This window comes from Drosophila eugracilis, unplaced genomic scaffold (genome assembly GCF_018153835.1).
Source record: "Drosophila eugracilis isolate 14026-0451.02 unplaced genomic scaffold, ASM1815383v1 contig_445, whole genome shotgun sequence".
NCBI lineage: Eukaryota > Metazoa > Arthropoda > Insecta > Diptera > Drosophilidae > Drosophila > Drosophila eugracilis.
The window spans coordinates 32,186-51,845 of record NW_024573311.1 but is presented as its reverse complement, the minus strand read 5'-3'; the positions used below and the strand labels follow the sequence as shown (position 1 = coordinate 51,845).

The following is a 19,660-nucleotide window of genomic DNA, read 5'->3' as shown; positions in this document are numbered from 1 at the left end:
AACATTATGATCTACACTTTCGGGATTTAATTTCGCTTTCAGTCTTCGTATAACCTCCGCTGACATAAACTACTGGAAAATTGGGAACGACATGAATGTGGCCCCAGGAAACTATGCCAGCGAGTTTACGAACTGAGGAGCATACCACACATAGTCATCATGAATAGTTGGCAAAAAATAAGGTACTAAGATGTAAGGCGTGCATCTGAGGTGATATCACTGCTCATTTTATTATTGTTATTTTCGATACATTGAAACTTCGGAAACAAAAGTGGAAAACAAGTATATAAATAATTTTAACAAGCAAATTTTATCGACTGGATATTCGGATAAGTGTACCGATATCCCAGGCTTTACAATAAATTTGTCCAACCTTGCGAGGTGCTCCGAACACCTCACTGTACTCTGGATACTCGGACTTGCTGATCTTCAGGAGCTCTTTGAAGGCCTGATTGGCCAGCCAGTGAATGACGGGACTCTTCCACTCCTTAAGAACTATCTGGAGGTTCTTATTCGAAATGTCCTGGGACGTCATGTACATACTGTAGCGGAACCATACGTAGATCATGGCTTTCAACTTGTAGATCCACAAGTTATTGGGAACAGACCGAATGATGTTTTGCAGCTTAATAGCTGACTCCTTGGACAGGCTAGCGAGGAGAGTGTGGTCCATGAGGCAATGGATAACTTTCATGTTTTCCAAAAAAGTCTTTCCATTCTTGGTCAGGGCCATCGTGGCTTTCTTGATTAGTTTGGGTTCATCGCATGGGCTTTCTTGCATCATAAAGTTATATTTTGTATTAAAGCAATCGAACTTTTCCAACTGTTTGCAAATTTGGATATCGACATAGCGGTAATCCTCCCACCAGCCTTTCCAGTTACGGTAATCACGGCCCTTATATATTTCGTCCCACTCCTTGCTAAGATTGTCCCGAAAACGGACCACGGATATGTCATTGCCATGGATTTCATCGCTCATCCCGTCGCAGTAGATGTGCTGTATTATAGGGTCTTTCTTGGTCTTCGTAATGCGAATAATATAGTCCGGAGCCCTCTTTAAATAGCGTTCGACGTACGCGGACTCCGACAAGGAGGAATTGCCAAAGTCGTTGGTGGGATACGGGAACTGGAAGCCACCAACTATGAAGGAGTTATGCTCATCGTCTTCCATATCCGAATCAATTCCAGGTTGATCATTGCAAATGTTGCCAAGAGCACTGGCATTTCGACTCCGTTTCTTTAAACTGCCTTTCAAGATGGGTCGTTTCAACTGGTGACCTGAATATTTTTGAAAAAACTCATGGGAGTTATTGCGATCTTTGGAACGAAGAATTCCAGGTGGTGAAGGATTGCGTCCAGTATATAAGTTTGAAACGGGACTCTCCCAAGGCGATACAGATTTGCGATTTAAGCCAAAGTTTGCACCAGAAACATTGCCATTCCAATCATTTTTATTGTTTTTCCCGCGAAATCCATCAGTTTCATCACGTCCGAGGAAACCATCAAGACTTTCATAAAAACCGAGCTTCTTTATTGGCTCTGCGACGGGAATAGACAAAGGTCTAGTTCCAGCCACAGTCATCCTCTGTAAAACTCTATATTCTTATCAATTTTCTAGAACTCTTATACTAAAAAATACTTACGCGTTTCATAATCTTGCGCTTTAGATTACCTCCCATTTTGCGAAAGATCTTAAAAACCTAACTAAAAATAAATTGTTTTATTTTCTTCAAAAACTATTTTTACTTGAGGGCACCAACTAAGCAAACTCTAGTAATGAATTTTCTAGAAAGAGAATTGTCATTAGATGAGATGACAGAACGGAAAATCACAGCCTACTATTTCTATGAAGTTTGGCATTTCAAATTCATGGCTTATTTTTGTTTTATGGTTTATGTCTAGAATAACATTTTCCATTAACATTTATGTTTTCTTACAGGAATCTGTGTTTTTTTTAATAAATTTGAGTAGCGGCAGCCTTTAGATGAAATATCAATTTTAATAATATAATAATAATAATAATAATGTTTACCAATTTTATAATATTTAAGCTAACAGCAGAATACCCCATCCTAATTTTTCTATCTATTTGCCCATGTAAGGTTCTCTAACTTTAAGTTCGTAATAAAATAAGAAATTATGGTCACACTAGAATTTGGTCCAAAAAGCGATAAAAACGAAATTAATACATATTTGGAATTAAACCTATTTTTATAAATTTGTATTTTATAGTTTGTTGGCGTAAGAAGACGTGCAGTGAGGCATGAACATCGGCTTGGTTATTGATTCTGATTGTTCAAGAACTTCACCTTCTATCTATTACATTTTTTGAATAAAGATACGTATCCCATAAACTATGTTAGCTTATGGACTTTATATATATTTCTCAATGAGTTATAGCTTTAACTTAAGCAACGACAGCAGTTTTCTGTATAAAAGAGTCGGACAAATTTCAGAACAGTCATTGATGACTTCAGTGAAACAAAGTCAAAATGTATTTCAAGTGCTTAATTTGCCTATCGATTGCTACTTTGATTTCTGCTGGTCGTATCCCTGGGCCACAGAAAGAAAGAATTGTTGGCGGCCACTCTATTTCTATCGAATATGTTCCTTGGCAAGTATCGCTGCTAGTAAACAAGACCCACAAGTGTGGTGGAGTCATACATAGCGATCGAGCTATTATAACTGCTGCTCACTGCATTTTTAAGACAAGAGTGGAGGAGTTATCTATTCGCGCTGGATCTTCGTATTGGGGTAAAGGTGGTCAGCTGGTAAAAGTCGCAATAACCATACCGCACGCACTATACGAGCAACGTTCTAATGATGTTGCAGTGCTGATTTTGGAGTCACCGCTCAAATTTAATAACCATGTACAGAAAATAGCTCTCGCTGATGAATCGCCCGTAGGTGGAACCATGAGCTTGGTTTCAGGATGGGGATTTACACGAGAAGATGCTGCATATAGTTGGCCCATACTCCAGGGAGTCCATGTAGCTATACTTAATCATACCGAGTGTGAGAATGCTTATAGTAAATCAAAGATAACTGAGGACATGATTTGTGCCGATGGAATTGGAAGAGATTCATGTAGGACGGATTCCGGAGGTCCTTTGGTCAGCATTCGTGATCGCAACTTAATTGGCATTGTTTCTTGGGGAGAAGGTTGCGGTCGGAATCCTGGAGTGTACGCAGATGTTGCCTTCTTCCGCGACTGGATCAATAATAAAATTGAGGAATACATTACGTACACAGATAATAAATGATTTATCTTGTATAAAAAATAATAAAGACAATTTTATAATCAATAATAATATATGTAGCATTACTATATTTTTTTAAATTTCAATTTTAATATGAACAGTATTGGAACTCAATCACTTTTTGACATTTGTAAATTTAATGTGGATCAAGCCAGTCCTCTTTCACCTGTCAGCATGTCCGGCATAATCATATTTCTGTGTCTTCCAAACATTGTTATCCGTTTGCCCAAAGCCACGTGTGTCATTTAACAGCTAAAAACACAATCATTCCGTAGTCCGTAACCCATAAACCGTGACCATAACTCCCAGATCCTAACTGTCCGACGATGTCCAGGACAGGCAATCAACTCAACCCTTCTATCATTCATCCATCATCAAGAAAGCCGGACAAACTTCCGATGAGGATGGGCAACATGACAGCACCGCCTCCTAACCGAAAGCCGGACAAAAGCCGCATCCTGGAAATGCATGAGATTTTCCTGGGGCATGACACTCGTGGCGATAATAAGATATCCATACGCCAACTAGGCGACTGTCTCCGAGTGATGGGTGCCAATCCCACCGAGGCGATGGTTAGTAAACATGTTCGGGAGTTTAGGGTCTCCAGCATGGAGCGCATATCTTTCGATGAGGTGATGACCATATACAGTAGTCTGGGAAAACACGGAGGCCGGCTAAGTCCCAAGAATAAGAAAAGGGAAGAGGAGCAGTTTACATCTTGTCTCAAGATCTTCGATACGGATAATTCCGGTTTACTTTCCGCCATTAGACTTCGTCGTCTTTTAACCGAGTGTGGAGATCGCATGAGTCCTTATGAAGTTGACGACTTGCTGAAGGGAAGGATCGATGAACAGGGAATGGTCAACTATAAAAAGCTGATTCATGACATTATTTTTGGGTAGCTTAGGGGAGATCGAAAATATATAAAGCGATCTGAGATGAGAGTGGAAGAATAATCCAGAAAATAAATCTGTTGCTGACAGGTGAAAGTGTGTTTAAAATAAATGTTTGTTGCAAGCCCCTAGGGAAGTTTGTTTTTCTTATGATTTATTTGTTTAAATATATTTAATGAACTGACAAAAAGCTTAAACCTAATGATAATATCTTTGTAATAATATATATAAAAAAAGGAATACATTTTCCAACGGTAATCTTACACTTTAGCTTTCCCTTCTACTAGCCAAAATGCTAGTAATATTACAAGACACATTCTAAATAGTTCTATCGATTTGTCCAATAAACAAAAAATGCAGCCAGAGAGAATTGAATCGGTGAATCAATCCAAACGCCCCTCAATGCCATTATTTATCCATAGCGCCCCACATATGTGTGTGGCATCATCAATTGTTCACCAGACTCTGAACTCTGCAGGGAAATGAATGACCCAAAAAGGCAACTGGACAGCTGAGTTCATCATCCATTTGGTTGTGGGGATTTGGAATCGCTGGCTGCCCAGAACAAGTGCAATGGATTGCAAATAATGTGAATGCGCGGCGCCCCGAACATTGGAACATGAAACATGGAAGTGCCTAATGCTAATGCGTGATGGTGCCTCCAGCTGTGGTCAGCGTTTCGGTGGAAACATTTTGGTAGGATTTTTGGTCCGGCATCTGGTGGCAATAAATGCAAAACATGGACAGCACTCGGATCGATGGGCAGCATATGCAAATGCTGTCAAAAACATTCCCATTGCTGGCATATTTCCGACACGTTTCGGTTGCTTTTCAAACGGAAAATAAAAAAAAAAAAAAAAGAAAATAGGAACAAGTCAAAATCAATTGAAGGGGGAGAATGAATTTGCTTTGTGTGAATCCTAAACTACTAACTTTTTATGCACCATATGATCGCAGTCAAAGAAGGATACTGACTTTGCTAAATCCCACCTATAAGCAAGTTCTGTTTAAGGTGAGATGAGTCTCCTACCGCTTGTTATATCTTTTAAGTAACAAGGCCTGAATCTACATAGGTAAAATCAAATGCCCATCGGCACTATAACGTTAGCCCAAATGCCGGCAAGATAGAACCATATTGCACCAGCGAGATCAGCATTATTCTGAACCACTTTAGTTTTGAAGAAAATGTGAGCTATAATCATCTATTTACAATCCAATCTATATACGCTCCCGGAAAACATTTTAATGGCGAGACAACGTTGGCAATTTTTCGTCGGGTTTCACGTAGAAAAATCTGCTCAAATATTATACCCGTTCGACTCGAGGATAAGCCCCTTCCACTGTCCAAATCTAGCTTAGAGTCCCTCTCCAGTTTTTTCAAAAATTCAATGGAAAGGGATCTGCAGCTTAGGCCACTTTGTCCACATTGTCCTAAAAGGTTGGAGTTCCTTCAAGGACAGAAAAAACCAATAAACAGCGGACATATATACAAGCTTTTCATCTTTGGCTCCCTTGTGGCAGGTAAGTAAAACTTAAATTTATAAAAAAAACATCCATTTTTTAAGAAGTTTTTTTTAGTTGTTTTTACAGCGTATATGCAGCGTGAGCAAATGTATGAAATCTTTATAAACAATTTATTCTAAATTAATTTTATTATCGTAGATCTTTGAAAATAAAAAGCTTTAAAAACTTATTTAACTAAAGAATTCAATAAGTCATGTTAGCTGCCTTAAGAAAATTTCTTTCCATAAAGATAAGTGTTCCATAAACCATATTAAGTTATAGGACTTTATCTATTTTTCTAAAGGAATGATAGCTTTAACTTAAGCAACGACAGCAGTTTTCTGTATAAAAGAGTCGCACTAAATTCAGCATAGTCATTGATGACTTCAGTGAAACAAAGTCAAAATGTATTTCAAGTGCTTAATTTTCCTATCGATTGCTACTTTGGTTTCTGCTGGTCGTATCCCTGGGCCAGAGGAAAGAATTATTGGCGGCCACTCTATTCCTATCGAATATGTTCCTTGGCAAGTATCGCTGCAAGGAAAAGAGACTCACAATTGTGGTGGAGCCATATATAGCGATCGAGCTATTGTAACTGCTGCTCACTGCATTTTTGAGATAAGAGTGGAGGGGTTATCTATTCGTGCTGGATCTTCGCATTGGAGTAAAGGTGGCCAACTGGTGAATGTTTTAAAAGCTGTATACCATCCACTATACGATAACAAAACTTTTTTTAATGATATTGGAGTGTTGATTTTGGAGTCACCCCTGAAATTTAATAACCATGTACAGAAAATAGCTCTCGCTGATAAATCTCCCGTAGGTGGAACCATGAGCTTGGTTTCAGGATGGGGATATACACGAGAAGATGCTGCATATAGTTGGCCAACACTCCAGGGAGTCCATGTAGCTATACTTAATCATACCGAGTGTGAGAATGCTTATATTAAATCAAAGATAACTGAGGACATGATTTGTGCCGATGGAATTGGAAGAGATTCATGTAGGACGGATTCCGGAGGTCCTTTGGTCAGCATCCGTGATCGCAACTTAATTGGCATTGTTTCTTGGGGAGAAGGTTGCGGTCGGAATCCTGGTGTCTACGCAGACGTTGCCTTCTTCCGCGACTGGATCAATGATAAAATTGAGGAATACATTACGTACACAGATAATAAATGAGTTATCTTGTATAAAAAATAATAAAGACAATTTTTTAATCAATAATAATATATGTAGCATTATTATATTTTTTAAAATTTTAATTTTAATATGAACTGTATTGGAACTCAATCACTTTTTGACATTTGTAAATTAAATGTGGATCAAGCCAGTCCTCTTTCACCTGTCAGCATGTCCGGCATAATCATATTTCTGTGTCTTCCAATCATTGTTATCCGTTTGCCCAAAGCCACGTGTGTCATTTAACAGCTAAAACACAATCATTCCGTAGTCCGTTCTCCATAAACCGTGAAACCAGATCAATATGTTTTTATAAAATATCAAAACATTTTTATAAAAACAGATAAGAATATACATTCAGAAAAATATATTATTTTTTATTTTTCTTCAGCTTTTTTAAGTTCTGATCGATCCATTTCCGATAATGAAAGACGTTCACGTAGAGAGAGGGAAGGTTGACATGTCCACAACCATGTCCTTGCACTGCGATGCCGACTAGTTTGTTGGCCAAGACCAAGGGACCACCATAGTCGCCAGGGCATATATCGTTATCCTTATAATGTGTGCAGAGAATTTCCTTGCCAAACGGTTCAATTAACTCCTCGCTACAATTCTCCCGGTTCTTGACTTTAGTCACTCCCTTTTGGAGTAATTTGGGCATGACATAGACCTCCAGCCCTGTCTCGCCCCATCCCGCGTTGCTTGGATACTCGCCTTCGTTCGGTTCGCTATTAGTTATCTCTATCTTGGACACTCTATCGGATAACGCGGATGATTCGAGCCACAGCAGAGCGATATCATTATCCCATTCCTTATAGTTTGGGTGTACCACCGTGGCAGTTACTTGAATGATTTCGCCACCTCTATTTATACTTGGTGTGCCCACGCGGACTGTTATATTTTTGGCCGGAATACCCTTGACACACTGGGCGGCAGTCAAGACAACATGATCATCGATTACAGATCCACCGCACTCCTGATACCCATTAACCCAAAGTGAGGCTATGAACTTCCAAAATTTAAAACTGGCATCCACTGCCAATTGGATTCCCGGTGTGCTTCGTAAAAAAAAGATTAACACAATGCAGGAGGCTAACAACATTGTGATTTCCGCTTCGTTTTAGTTAGAGTCTAAGTCATCTTAGTGGCTTTAGTTACATAAATCCGAAGAGAATTGATTTTCTTAGGGTATTTCGAAGTTGATTTGCTTATTTAATTTGGTTGTCAAAATAATTTAAAATATATTTTAAAGTATTTTACTTATTTAGTAAATATTTAAAAAAGGTTAATTACTACAATAGCATTTTCAGAATTAGAGTAACATTTTGTCGTAATGCTATTTTATTATTTTTTTCACGTCCGTTATGTTTAAATTATCACTTCTTTTAATACCTCGTTCGGCACCTCCTTTCCCGCCCTAAAGTATTTGTTGCTATCGTAATATATATCGATATATCGTCTTTTAATACTAAAAGTTAGAGTGACCCTTGGTTGGCAAACTACAATATTTTCTATTAAATGCCTTTCTAGATGCCTGACAGCTAGTTAACTTTAAAATCAATTTGTATATTTAAAAATTTTTTTTTTATTAATATACAGCAGCAAACTTAATCACTTAGAGTCATAACTAATTAAGCATATAAATTGGCATTATCTCCGTGAAGTTCCTTAACCGTGAAACATTGTGAATAATTTCAGTCAGAACTGAGTACTTAACATTCGGAATTCATAGCTTAACAAGCAATGACAGGAGGCATTATGGCCATCATCTCACGAATGGAATGATATTGGAGCATTTCAAGGATTTCACAAAGACGATTCGCTTGCAAAGGCAAAAGGACTGATGACATTTGAGTGCATTAAATGGATAGCGAATGGTCAACCGTGTTGTTCGACAGCTCAGTGCCACTCAATCTTCTGCGGTCAATCGCAGGTCAAAGAGTAGGTGGTGGGTGTGGCCATTGGCTAATTGGCGGCCGTAGTTCATTAGTGTGCGAGTCACACGTTGATTAGGCGGTTGGATCCGGATGCGGTTGCAATTTGGTGTCGCAACCATAACAACAATAACAATCAGCATGGAATGGAAAGGATGAGTGCAGGATGCACTGGACAAAGGTGTCCTTTGACCTGTTTTGGTGCCTTTCATTAGTGCAAAATGATGATATTGTCTCTGGAAATCTGTAATTCCGTATGGTTTCAAATTGGTTATTCTTCCTGAAAATATGACATGAAAAATACTTCTGTAAGATGAACTTTAAAGCAAACCTTTAAACTGTAGATTATTTTTGATTATCTGCGGTCAAAATCAATTTCTACGTTTTGTTAATCCATAAAATCCTTAAAACCCAAGTTAGCTGATAATATTTTTCCGGTTTTCTTAGTTGTCCAATTGAAATGCAAACGACAAACCACAGACAACGGCATACAAAACTGGCAACAATGCCGCTTAATCTTGGCTTAAAAACTTACCGCAAAACTCCTGGTGAAAATGACACCGGACAAACCGAGCGGCAAACAAGGAAAGTCAGGGGAAAAGTCCCTGGGGAAAAGCTCATTCATTCGGAGACGACGACAAACAAACAAGATGTGCTGGGGCCATAAATTAGCATCACTTAAGTGGGCAGATGAGAGTCGAACGGACCGCTCCGAGTGCCTCTGTGGGGGCGTGTAATCCTTTCAACGATTAATTGTAACTCAGCCCCAGCAGAATCCACCGATCAGATAGCCCAAAAGGGGGTGGTTGGAAATGTGAATATAAATGGCTAAATCAGACGGGGACGTACACAAATGTCATGTGGGACAGCTAATGATATCTACAAATCCCCAAACTCAATCAATTGCGTGGCGGAAAGATAATGGCTTGCTACACTTGGGAACCAGATCGAATTCTGTACTCTCTTTTAATTAAGAAATTATTGTATTTTAATTAAAATACATTTGTAATATTTTTAAGAACTTCAGGAGGACATTTTCAAGAAGACTTAATTTTTCTTCACAAAAAAGAACATAGTGGCCTAAAGATCGTGTTAAAGTCCTCCCAAGGTGTTGACCTTGATTAACCCCTTTTGGCCTGTTGCCATCTCTCTTACACTGCCATAAATCGTTTTTATGGCTTTCCATTACGCTGGGCAACTGTTATACGTATACGTACGTATACGTAATATGCCTTGGGCAGCCTTGCACTGGTAACCCATTTTTATGTACGCAACGTTGTTTCGCACTAGGCCACACATTTGTGCAGCCTGTCGCCAATCGGTGACTTATTGCATTTCCACCACCTCCTCCGCGGAGTCCCGATTTTCCATTGCCTTTCCCGCGTTTTTCTCCCCGCTTTTCCGAATTGCGGCCCACGACAAGCAATGCAGTCAACTGAAAACGCACTGAGCAAATAAACAAAGGAAGCGAGGCAAAAGTCTAGAGGAAATTCATTCGGTAAGGTGGATGGAAAGTGGGTGGAAATGGTTGGGTGTTGTGTGACTGTGTAGGGGCATCTTCCGAGGTCCGGACCCTGGGTTCATTTGCTTGCCAAAACGGATCTCTGGCCCAAAGTAAGTGTGTTCACCTTGACTCATTCGCGGATTTTTCCTTTTCCTCCATTTGCCCCATCATCTTTCCTTGATTTTCCACCGCCCCGCCTTGCCGTTTTCCTCCTTTGCCGTTTGTTTGGCTTTGTTGTTTCCCCTTTTACAATTTTTAATGAGTTGCAATGCAAAGAAGCAGGGTGTCCTGTCAAAGGATTAAAAAGGACGCAGAGGGTTCCGTTACATTTGGGGATCACAACTTTAACTTTTCTTATTTTGCAGAAAGAACGGATTACAATTTGGGAAACTCGTAAAATACATAAACTTTCATTTAGCATTAAATATGAATTTAAATATTATTTACACCAAAACCTAACAAACTAATTATAACAGATAATTTAAAAAAGCCACAAAAGAAAATGAAATGTTTGCTTAATATAAAAAGAAATTATATATAAATCAGATAAATTTTCTTTATTTCTTTATTTTCCGGCCAGCTAACCAAACAGACATGAAAATGGATTTTTATTTCTTTCTGAGAATAATAAAAAAGCGCCAATTATACTGTACATTTTCAAAAGTGTTAATTCGAATAGCTCTCTGGCAATTTAAATTCACTCTTTTTTTGTGCCACGTCCAACTAGCGTGTTTGTTTCGTCAATTGGCGGTGAGTGCCAGCGGGAAGCACTGCACTTCACAGTGATATCGTGTCAGTTGCAATGCAAATTATTGCACTTAAAATCACTGGGAAAAAATGGAGTTAAAAAAAATACATACATATACATACAGGAAGGGAAAAAATCACTTCACTGTGAAGTGACTGACAGCGGCTTACGCATCGCTAAATATTAAAGTGGCAATGAATACAGATTGTCTCGTCAAAAGCTCGGCAATACCACATCCTTTTGGTGCTACCGCAGGACAATGAAATGATGGGCATGTGTGAGTGCCAGGACTTACAGGAGAGATCCACCACCATCGTTGTACACTTGAAGATGGGATTGAGTAGACATTTAAAAGGGATAACTTTGATGCCCCAAAGCAATGTGATGTGAAGTGGAGGCCCAGGGTAAACTTTCGACCTAAGTGATTCTTAGTCAGTTAATTGGATCAACTATGTTTGTTCAGCTTCCTGTTCTGCTTTTGCTTTGCTCTAGTATGGAAATTTATGGGGCTAAAACTCGAGCGTAAGTGGGCGAAAAGTTTTTCCAGCCAGCAGCTGTTTCCCTCTGCAGAAAGAAAGTTGGCCAAAACTTCAAGTTCAATGCTTATGGCCAGTTGAGAAGGAGGGGTACCTTTAATAAGCTGCCCAATTATCCGAGTCCATCTCGAGTCCACTAATCTTAAAATTCCACTCGAATGACCGTACAATTCAAACGCTTTCGTGCCGAGAGCCATTCTTTTCAAGTGGCCAATGGCCTTCAAAAGAGCCAGCTTAGACCAAGGCCAAATCAAATATTTGACAGCCTGCCGAGGGCCAAAGTGGAAATAGAAAAAGCTGTCGAAAAATAAAATTGACATCCTTCGAGACTTCTTTTTATTATTTAAGTGCCGGGCGGTTTTCCACGAAAAATTAAACGAGAAACCATTAACCTTGCCGAAGGCAAAATACAAATTCAATTGATTAAATTAATGAAAACTTGATTTCTCCTTCTTCATTCTATTTTAAGCGTTTTGTGTATTGAAGGACATTTTCCTAGAATTTGCTGTTAATGACAGGTCTGAGCAAAATTTCTGGCTCAATTACAATAATAAGTAAATTAAATGTTTGTGTGGCCAGAAAAGCAAGAAAATTGTGGTAAGAACAGATTTTAATGACATATTAATTTATGTTTTAGTTGCTAGTCAAATGGATATTATAAACTCCCTCTTAGTAAACAATAATATTTTATCTAAAAACCTAATCACTTATACAAAAAGTCTCCATAAGTTTCCATCATCTTACTCCCTAAGGAAAATGGAAAACTACTTATTTTCTGTTCCAATTTAAGCAGTTTTAGTTGCTTAGACCATCCCAATCTTACTTTATCCCCCAATGAACGACTTCATTTCGAAATCAAGAGCTCAGCGGTTAAGCAGCTTACAAGGTGCCCTAAGCCTTATGGCCAAGGTGTTGGCCATCAGATCGAATGGCCAACACCGCAACGACAATTACAACTGGAAATGGGGCCAGTAAATATCCGGGACACAATGAGATGGCCATGGAATCATGTCAAGAGCTAATAAGCAGCCTCTTTCGGATTGAGTTTTGTGCTAAAGGCCTGGAAAGTTCATTAAGCCGGTGTAAGTTAATTAAAACGCAAACAGGCAAAATGGCAAATGATCAAAGTGCCAAAGACAGCGCTCCCAAATGGGTGGGAGGAAAGTGGGCAATGTGAAGCCTGTGGGTGTTGCTATAATGGCAAATCACTTTGCACCGCAAACATAGTCCACTGAACTGGCATTTGAAGCCTTCTCCACACGGGATACAAGCCATGCCACATCCACTTGCCATGTTAACTGCAACATGTGTCAACTGGTTTTGTGGGTTGCAAAAGGGTGGAGAGTTGCGGTTTCGGTTGCCATATGCCATTGTACCGGACAGGAGCAGTCATGGGGATTATCCCCATCACCATACCCCAGCATCGATGCACACCTCGTTGACTCCGCCTGCTGAAATTTATTGAAGCACATCAATTCCAAGCCATGCTAACTCAGCGGCCGAAATACGCAGCGAGCGATTGCAAAAGGCCCAACAACATGTTAATGTCAAAGCTGTTACAAAAGTCCCGGCTATCAGTTAGATGATAATTGCATAGGCACTTCATCACCCACTCAAAATGCAGCTATTCAGGAGGTAATGGATGAAAAGTCCTAAAGGGTCACAAAATAATGGGAAAGTGGGTTTCGTCAACATGGCCTCGAGTTTCTTTTTATTAAATATTATTATTTATGTATGCTAAATGAAACATTTTAATTACATTTGTTCAAATATTTTACTACTCAAATTAAGAACCTAGTGAAATGGTTTCATTTCGTAATAAATTTTTCCTATTTAACCTCTGTCAATTTTTCCCATCAGGTGGAAATCTTTCTTGATCAAAACTCTTACATAATGAAATCCCATTTTTAAGGTAATTAAATAACCAAACTATGCAAATTTAGTACTCTTCGAAACCTTTTACACATCCCCTAAAAGTCAAGTGCACCTTTTGTGTGGCATTGTTTTTGGTCACCACAATTGTTGGTTTTTGCATAAATTATAATTATTAAGTGCAGCAGCCACGCCAGCAAGAAAACCCAATTTATAAGGCTTTGTTTTTCCTGTTTGCGGTTGCCTGTGTTTCTTGTTAGTTTTTATCCGTTATTTTTTTTTTTTGTATTTTTTGGTTGTCGTTAAGAGCACCTATAAAGCCATTTTAGTTAGGCATTTTACCAGCCCCTAAAAGTGGGCTACCTTTTTTGTTGCTTTTGCTCTAGAGCACAAGTAGCACAAATACTAAGTTGACCTTTCTAGTAACAATAAAATAATAATTAAATTTAAAGTTTTTAGTAGAATAATTCCAAGAAAAATCATTAATTTAATTACTTTATTTTTAACAGTGGGTTGAGAAGAATTTTTGTATAATAATAGCCATTTCAAATTTTTATTATAAATCTTTATTATTGTAAAATATTTCAATTGAAGAAAAAAGAATTAACATTTAAATATTAATTATATGTCAAACTATTCCTTATTATTTTCTTAGTAAATGAGCTGAAACTGTCAAATTTACCCTAAGAAATCTACGTAAAATGTCTAGTTTCGACTTGAAGTGAAAACTTCCCTCTCTTAATTTCCATCTGGCTCTTTCTCTGGGAAATTTGGTGAGTTTGCGTTAAGCTGGAAAAACTCTCTTTTATAACTAGTGTGGGTGTGAATGTCTGTGGGCTTGAGTGTGTGTGTGGATGAGCTGTGCATTTGTGTGTGTTGGTGAATCTTTTTGCCGGTTTGTTTATCTTACATTTGAAGCATTTTGGCGAGGTTTTTTATGCGCTTCTTTAGCCGGCATTTATAGCCCATTCAAAAGAGAAACAAAAGTGCGTGCTCATGTGTTTGTGTGTGTGTGTGTGTGATTTGAGCTGCCAATTGATTGTTTTTGTATATATTTGAGTGGGTCTGTGTGGGCGCTCGAAAGCAGACTACAAATATTTACAAGAGCTTTCATTTGTCTGATTGATTTATTTAAATATTTATGTACTTTCTGTTTTTGGGCACCGGACTTGTAAGAGTTGTTATAAATAGAGAGGGAGTGATTTTTAGGGTTTGGTTAACTAACACTTTAAACAATAAAAGTGTTAGAAGGTATATTTTACTTGCAAAGCTGAAATACAAATTATAATGTCTAAACAAACATTTCAGGAGCGTGAAAACCCCAAAAAGATAATTAATTTTTAGTCAATACTTCTGCAATTAACGTCCAACTTTATTGACAATAATTTACGCTTACGACTTGTCCATTTGGTGAGCCATAATTCAATTTATGGCCTGCCGGCAACCTCATAACCCACTTTAGAGCCGGCCCGAGATACACTTGGACAGCAAATATAAATATAAATCAACATGCTGCGGAGAACCAGATTGTCTATGGGTGGAGTGGTGTTAAAGGGTAAGGGAATGTAGAAAGTAGAAAGTGGTCAGAGACCAAATGACCGGGCAATGGTCAGCGATAATATCTGGAAACTTTGCCCCCTATTGGGACACAAAAGATCCAGAGAATGTGGAACAAATTCACTATGCACTAGTGCGGCAGCCATAGAAGTGGCTCAATGAGACCCACTTGAACCAAAACCCCAACAAATGCGGCTGCGGGCCAAAGATATTTAGTTATTTAGAAAACCGCAGAGTGCAAAAAGCCCGCCCGAATGTGCCAATTTCCCGCTCCCACCATCGATGAAAACAATTAAAAATTCGTGTCAAAATACGAAACGCGAAGAGGTGGCAAGAATTTTAAATGCAATTCAAGGTTTCTGCACCGCACACACGCAATGTGGGACAGCGATTGCATGTGGCGTGCGGCACTAGAAAAGCCCCATCGAAGGGTGGGTCTCATTTAGTGCAAATTAATTTTAAATTACACATCCGCCGTGGTTTGGCCATCCATCAGCAAGTGGCTGCCTTTAATTAATTGAATTTGGTCCACCCCCAAAAAGGTTTTTTTCCTACGCCTCCCTTAATTATAATTTGCCTTTAAATATTTAGTGCTTACGTGGAAATGGCATTTATTTATAGCAGCAGCCACTATAATGTCCTGGGGTCAAATATACTACAGACAAACAAAAAACAGGCTCGAAAACAACATTACGTATACGCCATGTAGTTTTAAACGATTGCAGCCGAAGGGCAAACGAAGTACAAACAAGTCGAGCAGGAAAGCTCTGCATAAGATACAATTCATGCCCTTCAATTACTCTGAAATTAAAATGATGAATTCAATCAATGTAATATATAAATATTGGATATTGAATGTTGATTTTTCATATTATTTGAATTTCAGTTGACAAAAAAGCTTTTTTTAATTTAATTTTGCTCAAAGGCTTGGCAAGCCTTTGACTATCGCAGAACAAGACCATGTCGCCCCGTTCACATCCGATTGCCTGGCATTTTTGAGTTGGTTCTTTGCAATTTTGCGGCACTTGACTTATCGGTTTATTGACACGCCCCGCACACGTCAATCATTCAATGACAGACAGCCAAACACTCGACTTGGAGAGCAGATTGACAGACTTGAATCGATGTTTGGCCTGCATCCTTCAGGTTCTTAGTCAGACATGCATCTCAAGTGCAACTCATCCCTCCGATTTCGGACGCTTCTTGTCTACGAATATTTTGTATTCAATCTAAACATTTGTCAAGCCATTCAGCCAGACATGCAATGTCGATGCCTGCCAGTGATTTTCGATTTGCAAAATTGATTCCATTCCATTTTCGGCAGGGGGCATATGAATTTTGCTGACATCCTTTTGTTTTCCACATAATTCAATGCGAATGCCAAGCAAATGGCCCATTAACAGCACAACATAATTCATTGACACTCTATAATTAAAGTCATTAGTAATTTAATTTCCAGACAATGAGATTCGTAATGACAAGGGATGGAGAACAGTACAATGATATACGATTCTAAAAAATCAGTAAAAGTAAAAGTAAAATTTATTTATGTAATAAAAATCTTTTCCATTTCTCATCTAAATCTTGTTTGGCAAACAAAATTTGATTTACTAATCATATAAAACTTTTAACTATCAGCTAAGTGAATCGTAAACAAGTCATATAGATACATTTTTCCCTATACTTCTTCTTGCTTTGTTAGCCATTTGTCAAATTAAGTATACGCCATGGTGTCGCTGCCACATAAATCGCCGCAGATAGAGTGGCTGGGTAAACGGATACTTTGTCTTGCTCGCATTTTAATTGAGTACATTATACCGCCGCTCGGGATGTTAAGAACCTTTTCTGAATATTAAACGCCATTAAGTGTCTCCCCAATCGACCATTTGGCCAGGACTTTTTCCTTTTATGCCGCTGATTGATTGCCGGCCATTTCGTAATTAGTGACACATTTAACCATTCATTTGTCCATGTTTGCTCTTGTGGCCAAGCACATGTTTGCACACTTATTTGCCTGTTGTCGTTGGCCTGTCTGCAATAACCCAACAAATGCGTTCAGCAAACAAGCCAACTTCGAGTGTTCAATTAACAGCAAATTCGAAAATTCAAATTGGCAAATTTTTAGTAAATTGCAATTTGCGCAAATATTTGCAAGGCCTTTTCATTAAGGTTCAATTAAAATTCATGTAATAAACCGCAAGGAGTCGTAATAAACTGAGGGCTGAGGTTATATATTTTCCAATACGCCGAATAAATTTTGGGTATGCAAGGTATTTACTTTGGAATTCAATGGCCTCTTAATTAAGTTGATGAATGGCTCAGAATTTACGGAATTCAAACACTTTAAAATTGTAATTTTGTTGGGGAATTTCTCTGAGGAAAACGCCGAAGAAGTAATTAAGGGAAAAGGTTTGAGTATTGTATGTTAAATATGTTTAGTAACTATTAAGCAACGAAGACTTTATCATTGCATTTCAGCTTTGAATTGTTAACCGAAAATTAAATATTAGATATTATTTCATCTTAACCCAAGTTCAAGTCAATAACCCCTTATTTGAACCCATAAATCATAGCATAAAATTTAATTTTCCACATATTCAATTTCTTCTGCAAGCTCACACACATTTCCTGGCCAAACTATACTAAAAAAATCACCATTAATCATCAAAGTTCAAACGAAATTGCCTAGAAATAGTTAGCCAAGCTAAACAAACTCAAACTCTTTGCATAAATCTCGGCAAACTTTTTTAACAGGCGGCTAAAATAAAAAAAGAAAACTGCACAGAAATTCAACAAAACTGCTGATATTCCACACTTCTCAGTTAGTTTCTCTTATTATGTCGTAACTAACAAACTCAACACAGGAATAATATCTGGGACACTGTACTCGTATTCCTTTTGGCCAAGAGTAGAAGTCAACCAAGCGGGCTTTGACAACGCTTTCCGTGCTCCATTCGTTGGATTCAGCGAAGCCAGTTAACCGCAATAATTTATGCCTTTGAGCCGTGTTTGAGTCAAAGACTTTTGTTAGTGTGTGTATGTGTGTATGTTAGCCTGTCTGTGTGGTAGTGTGTAGGTGTATTTGTGTGGCCACATAATTTTGCCTATTAAAGTAAAACACTAACAGCGCTTATCATTACAGCGGAGCACCGGAAAAACAAGGCAAACAACAGCGAGCATCTCAGTTACGTAGCGCATCCTTTCGTCGACGCCATTTTGTTTAGTTTATGTCAGTGTATATGTGTTTTTCTACTAGTATATATGCGTTGGTGTGTGTGTGTCTGACGGGGAAGTCCCTGCCTCGCACTTCCTAATGCAAAAAAGCGACTTTTCAGCACAAATTTTTAGCAAAATTAAAATATTTATGTTGCCGACGTGCTTAATGCCCGCGCTGTTTCGCCCCAAAAACCCATACACCCACTTCCCGTTACTTGCTACACCAACACCAACCAGCCGACCGTCCCCCCCCTCTTGTTTAGTTTTTGGAGTGTATGGGTTTCCTGGTCGTGACTACGTGCGTGGTCCGGATGCTGGCGATGATGAGCAGTGGTTGGGTACCCTATCCAAGCCGAAAAGTATGCTACAGTTCAGCAGTAACCTCTCAGAAAAAAAAAGAAATTCTGCAGACTTTTCAGATTTAAAACCTTCTTGGAAAAGCCAAAACATTCAAGTCGAGAAGCCTTTTAACGCATGTGTAAGCAAATAAAAGTAAATCTTATTTGTTAAGTAAGTAATAATTATGAAAATGGATTAAAAAATTGCAATATTTTTACCAATTACTACTTTAAGCTTAAACCGCTCTTATAAAATTAATACTAATTGTAAAAATTACCAATAAATCTTATTTGTATTACTAATTTGCAGATTTAATTTTAAAGTCTGTCTATAAAAAATAAATTTATCAATAAATCGCGACTAATTTAATACCTTTCATCCCTGCCAGGGCATTTTCCATTCGATATTCACCATCCAATTATATATTCCGCTTCTGTTTTAATGTTGCTGAACAAACACACATACACTCACACACACTTACACACACACACGCACCCGAAGGCAAATGCCCTGCATTAACTTCCTTCCTGTCCCGCTCTCTCTCCCTACCACTCGCTTGTAGCGAAAAAAGGACAACACTGCCACTTAATGTTCGCGCTTTAGCAATATGAAATGCCAGGATGAGGGTCCTTGGTTTTCCCACCATTTCCGCTGCAAGCTGCAGTTACTGCCTTATTAAAAACAATATATTTGCGTCAACTTTCGCGCTGGTCATTTATGGCCCTTCAATGGCCATTAACTATTTACATTTCTGGCTGCACTTTGTGCGTGCACATGATTTACACTTTGGGCCTTCTGGGCCTTTTTTAAAGTGTCGTTAAGGTAACGGAAGGTAAAGGAAGCAGTGAAATAAAAAAGTAAATTAAAGCAAACTCCTTGGGCGATGTTCCACTTATTCTCCAGATACTTCTTTTTCCGGCCTTTGTTTTTTTTGAAGTTTTCTGTTGATTTTTTTTTTAGTAACGCTTTGGCCTTTACATTTCCCATTTGCCGTCTGCTCCTTGTTAAAAACGCTCAGAATTTATGACTATTTTGGGACCTGCGGCAGCTTGCGGCTGAAATGCTCTTAGATTTTTCCACTCTGCCTTTTGCGGTTTACTTCCACTGGGCTCTTTTTGC

The 19,660-nt window shown here is 38.5% G+C and overlaps 5 protein-coding genes and 1 pseudogene across 5 annotated transcripts; 4 read left to right on the top strand and 2 right to left on the bottom strand.

The window, feature by feature from the left end:
- Positions 1 to 186: 186 nt before the first annotated feature.
- LOC108110521 lies at positions 187 to 1,776 on the bottom strand. Its single transcript, XM_017219601.2, has 2 exons — positions 1,644 to 1,776; positions 187 to 1,585 (listed from the first exon to the last, which is right to left on the bottom strand). The coding sequence occupies exons 1-2, from the start codon at positions 1,677 to 1,679 to the stop codon at positions 311 to 313; spliced, it is 1,311 nt and encodes a 436-aa protein (XP_017075090.2). The 5' UTR covers positions 1,680 to 1,776; the 3' UTR covers positions 187 to 310.
- Positions 1,777 to 2,467: 691 nt separating this feature from the next.
- LOC108110454 lies at positions 2,468 to 3,263 on the top strand (annotated as a pseudogene).
- A 151-nt stretch (positions 3,264 to 3,414) lies between these two features.
- LOC108111204 (myosin-2 essential light chain) lies at positions 3,415 to 4,284 on the top strand. Its single transcript, XM_017220601.2, has one exon. The coding sequence runs from the start codon at positions 3,587 to 3,589 to the stop codon at positions 4,160 to 4,162; it is 576 nt and encodes a 191-aa protein (XP_017076090.1). The 5' UTR covers positions 3,415 to 3,586; the 3' UTR covers positions 4,163 to 4,284.
- Positions 4,285 to 4,398: 114 nt separating this feature from the next.
- LOC108111203 (vesicle-associated protein 2-2) lies at positions 4,399 to 5,982 on the top strand. The gene is made up of 3 exons (XM_017220600.2): positions 4,399 to 5,165; positions 5,227 to 5,674; positions 5,732 to 5,982. Exons 1-3 carry the CDS (start codon positions 5,052 to 5,054, stop codon positions 5,794 to 5,796), a joined length of 627 nt encoding a protein of 208 aa, XP_017076089.2. The 5' UTR covers positions 4,399 to 5,051; the 3' UTR covers positions 5,797 to 5,982.
- A 50-nt stretch (positions 5,983 to 6,032) lies between these two features.
- Positions 6,033 to 6,879, top strand: LOC108111202 (trypsin beta-like). Its single transcript, XM_017220599.2, has one exon. It carries the CDS (start codon positions 6,062 to 6,064, stop codon positions 6,833 to 6,835), a length of 774 nt encoding a protein of 257 aa, XP_017076088.2. The 5' UTR covers positions 6,033 to 6,061; the 3' UTR covers positions 6,836 to 6,879.
- Positions 6,880 to 7,205: 326 nt separating this feature from the next.
- Positions 7,206 to 7,937, bottom strand: LOC108110453 (trypsin epsilon). Its single transcript, XM_017219521.1, has one exon. The coding sequence runs from the start codon at positions 7,935 to 7,937 to the stop codon at positions 7,206 to 7,208; it is 732 nt and encodes a 243-aa protein (XP_017075010.1).
- Positions 7,938 to 19,660: the final 11,723 nt, after the last annotated feature.